At 33.5% G+C, this 2,804-nt stretch overlaps 1 protein-coding gene across 1 annotated transcript; it reads left to right on the top strand.

The window, feature by feature from the left end:
* Nucleotides 1–702: 702 nt before the first annotated feature.
* On the top strand, nucleotides 703–1,792 carry LOC142618967 (uncharacterized). The gene is made up of 2 exons (XM_075792036.1): nucleotides 703–979; nucleotides 1,112–1,792. Exons 1-2 carry the CDS (start codon nucleotides 846–848, stop codon nucleotides 1,530–1,532), a joined length of 555 nt encoding a protein of 184 aa, XP_075648151.1. The 5' UTR covers nucleotides 703–845; the 3' UTR covers nucleotides 1,533–1,792.
* Nucleotides 1,793–2,804: the final 1,012 nt, after the last annotated feature.

Below are 2,804 nucleotides of genomic sequence, written 5' to 3'. Positions count from 1 at the left end.
CCCAAGCTGTATTCGAGCCCAATAAAACTCAGGTATAGGACACATAGTATTCGAGCTTCACATCATCGAGTACCACGTGACATTTTTAAATGCCCAAAATCCAACCCAGCCAGCACCACAATGGAATGCTCACTAGGAACTTGAGTTCAGTGAATTCGAGTACCAAAAAAGTGGTACATTGCTAATTAATTCCGAACCAGTGCTAAATTACCAAATTTTTTGCCAAAACGTGGTATTTGGCTATTTTCACCAAGTATTGTTACTGGTTTAAAATTTTCATCTACATTTTATCAATTTCTTAGATTCTAATTAGCTCAACCATCTTATCATTAAATAAAATCTGAGTTTGAATCTGTTTAGAGCCTACACACAAACAATTTTTTTTATAAAAAATTTCAATATTGTCTTGAATTTATGGTGATCTATTATATTACTATAATACAAACATTCAATATATTGTCCCCATTAATGTTAATAATCAAATTCTTTTTTACTTTTTATAGGACAAGCTAATTTTATAAAGATTTTTTTTTTTGAGAATTTTTTTTATTATAAGACTTGACCTTGAAAGAATGTTGTAATCTGGCCCCACCTCAATTATGAATTCTTTCTTCCTGGCAACAATTGGAAATTACTCTATTACTTCGTAGACACGGCGACACCCAAATGTCCATATAAGTAGCATTAATCAATGGTATATGTGACTCACCAAAACACCCTAAAAAACCCAATTTTGTGGCTCTTTGTTTTGTGGCCTTCCCGTCTTCCTAGCTACCCAAACCATCATCACCCTCTCTCTCTCTCTCTCTCTCTCTCTCTCTCTCTCTATGTATGAATGAATCACTATGACAACAAACAAAGAGACTGGTATTGCTGTTGTACCTTCACAACCTGGCCTTGAGTGTTGCATGTGTGGAGACTATGGTTTATCCCACGAGCTTTTCCAATGCAAAGTCTGCCATTTCAGATCACAGCATAGGTATGTATATATACCAAGAACACAGTTTTATGATTCAATTTTGGTTTTCTCTTTGTGGATCTTAAATATTTTTTGTGTACCTGTGATCTTAGCTATCTGATTGTTATCTCACAATTCAAATCTTTACTACAGGTATTGTAGCAATCTCTACCCAAAGGCTGAGTCTTACAAGATTTGCAATTGGTGTCTAAGTCAAAAGGATGACACCAAAGAAAAGTCACAAAACTCTTCCAATTCTTCCTCATCAAACAAGAACCAAACCGAAAGGAATGGGAACACAAAAAGTGACAACCTTGCAATCCTAAAGGGTCAAAGAGGCACTCTGCAATTGAAACTCAATGACCCCATCAAGAAACAGCGATCGCCTGATGAAAATTCACCATCGCCAACCCCATCACCAACAACACGAAGGAGGCTCATAACTAGAGCTCGAATGGAAGAGAAGCTAAGGAGGACAAAGTCAGAGGAAATAGCAAACAGAATTGGAGTCACAAGGCAAGTATTCAGGAATAAGGTTAGAAGGTACAAACTTTTGGATGAGGTTTCAAGCTGATCAATAATGGATAATATCATATGGGTTTTTGCAAACAAATACAGATGAATTGTTGGTTTTTTATTTTATTATATATATATTTTTTGTCTATTTGTACAGGAAAATGAAGATCAGATAATATATCGGTAATACCGTAATAGGGTTAGTAGGGTCACCTCAGACTTTTACTTCATTCCCTATAAATTTCATTATACATACAATGTCAATGTAATTTGCCAGAAAAGCTTGGATTAGTACCAATAATCAGTGGTGACAACAAACTAAATGCCTTGTTATAATGAAACTATACGTTTCTGACTGTAATTAGACAAAACTAGTCGAACAGTGAATACCGAATTTTGAGGTTCCGATATATATGTGTGTGTATATATATATATATATAACAGATATGTTGTGAGTAGTGCATAATAATAAATGTAGTGGACCGCTAACATTACTAACCTTTGTTTCCAAAGGTGTTTATTCTTTGAGTTCTGTCGGAACCATTTTAGGGAGGTGAAAGTACAAATTTTGGTGTTTTCACCATTTTATTTTGTCATCATTGATTCATGGTGTTCAAAAAAAACTGCAGCAATACCCTCCTCCCATATTAGAATTATTGTAAGAATTTTGGCATTTTCCTCATCTTGGGTGTCACCAATCATCAACATCATGGCAATACATTGAAGTACATTTTTGGTGCCAACCAAACATTGTTGCATGTTAAAAACACTAGGGGAATGTTTTTTTAATTTATTAAAAGTTACAAGGTAGTTTACTGAAGCAGTGGGTTTATGATAAATCCCAAATAAAAATGGTAGTTTGAAGGTTTAAGAAGTTTCAAGGTAGTTTACTAAACCACTTACTGTTTAAATGGGCTGGAAAAGACTTTTTTCAATTTATTTATTTTTATAGAATCTGTCAATTCCAAAGTTTTCTACAATCACTTGGATATTTTATATATTCTAAAATTATTATATGCTACAAGAATATGTCGCCAACTTTTTGGATACATTACAAAATGTCTTAGGATCCTTGGAGAGAATATCAGAAAGATTGTAGTAAGATATGTTTATATATTAGGTAAGAAATGAAGAATTATGAGAAACTCGGAGTAAGTTGTTGCTATTGTTGTTGTTGTTGTTTTTTTTTTTTGGGTGGAGAAAAGAAACTCGGAATAAGTTGACTTCGTAAAAAGCATTGTGATTTGTGAATAGCATGGATGGGTTATATTTAAAATTGAAAAGAAAAAAAAAAATCAAAGATAGGCAATTGATCCGTTGAAAAAATGTG

This window comes from Castanea sativa, chromosome 12, assembly GCF_040712315.1.
Source record: "Castanea sativa cultivar Marrone di Chiusa Pesio chromosome 12, ASM4071231v1".
Taxonomy (NCBI): domain Eukaryota; kingdom Viridiplantae; phylum Streptophyta; class Magnoliopsida; order Fagales; family Fagaceae; genus Castanea; species Castanea sativa.
This window is presented reverse-complemented; position numbering and strand designations above follow the sequence as displayed.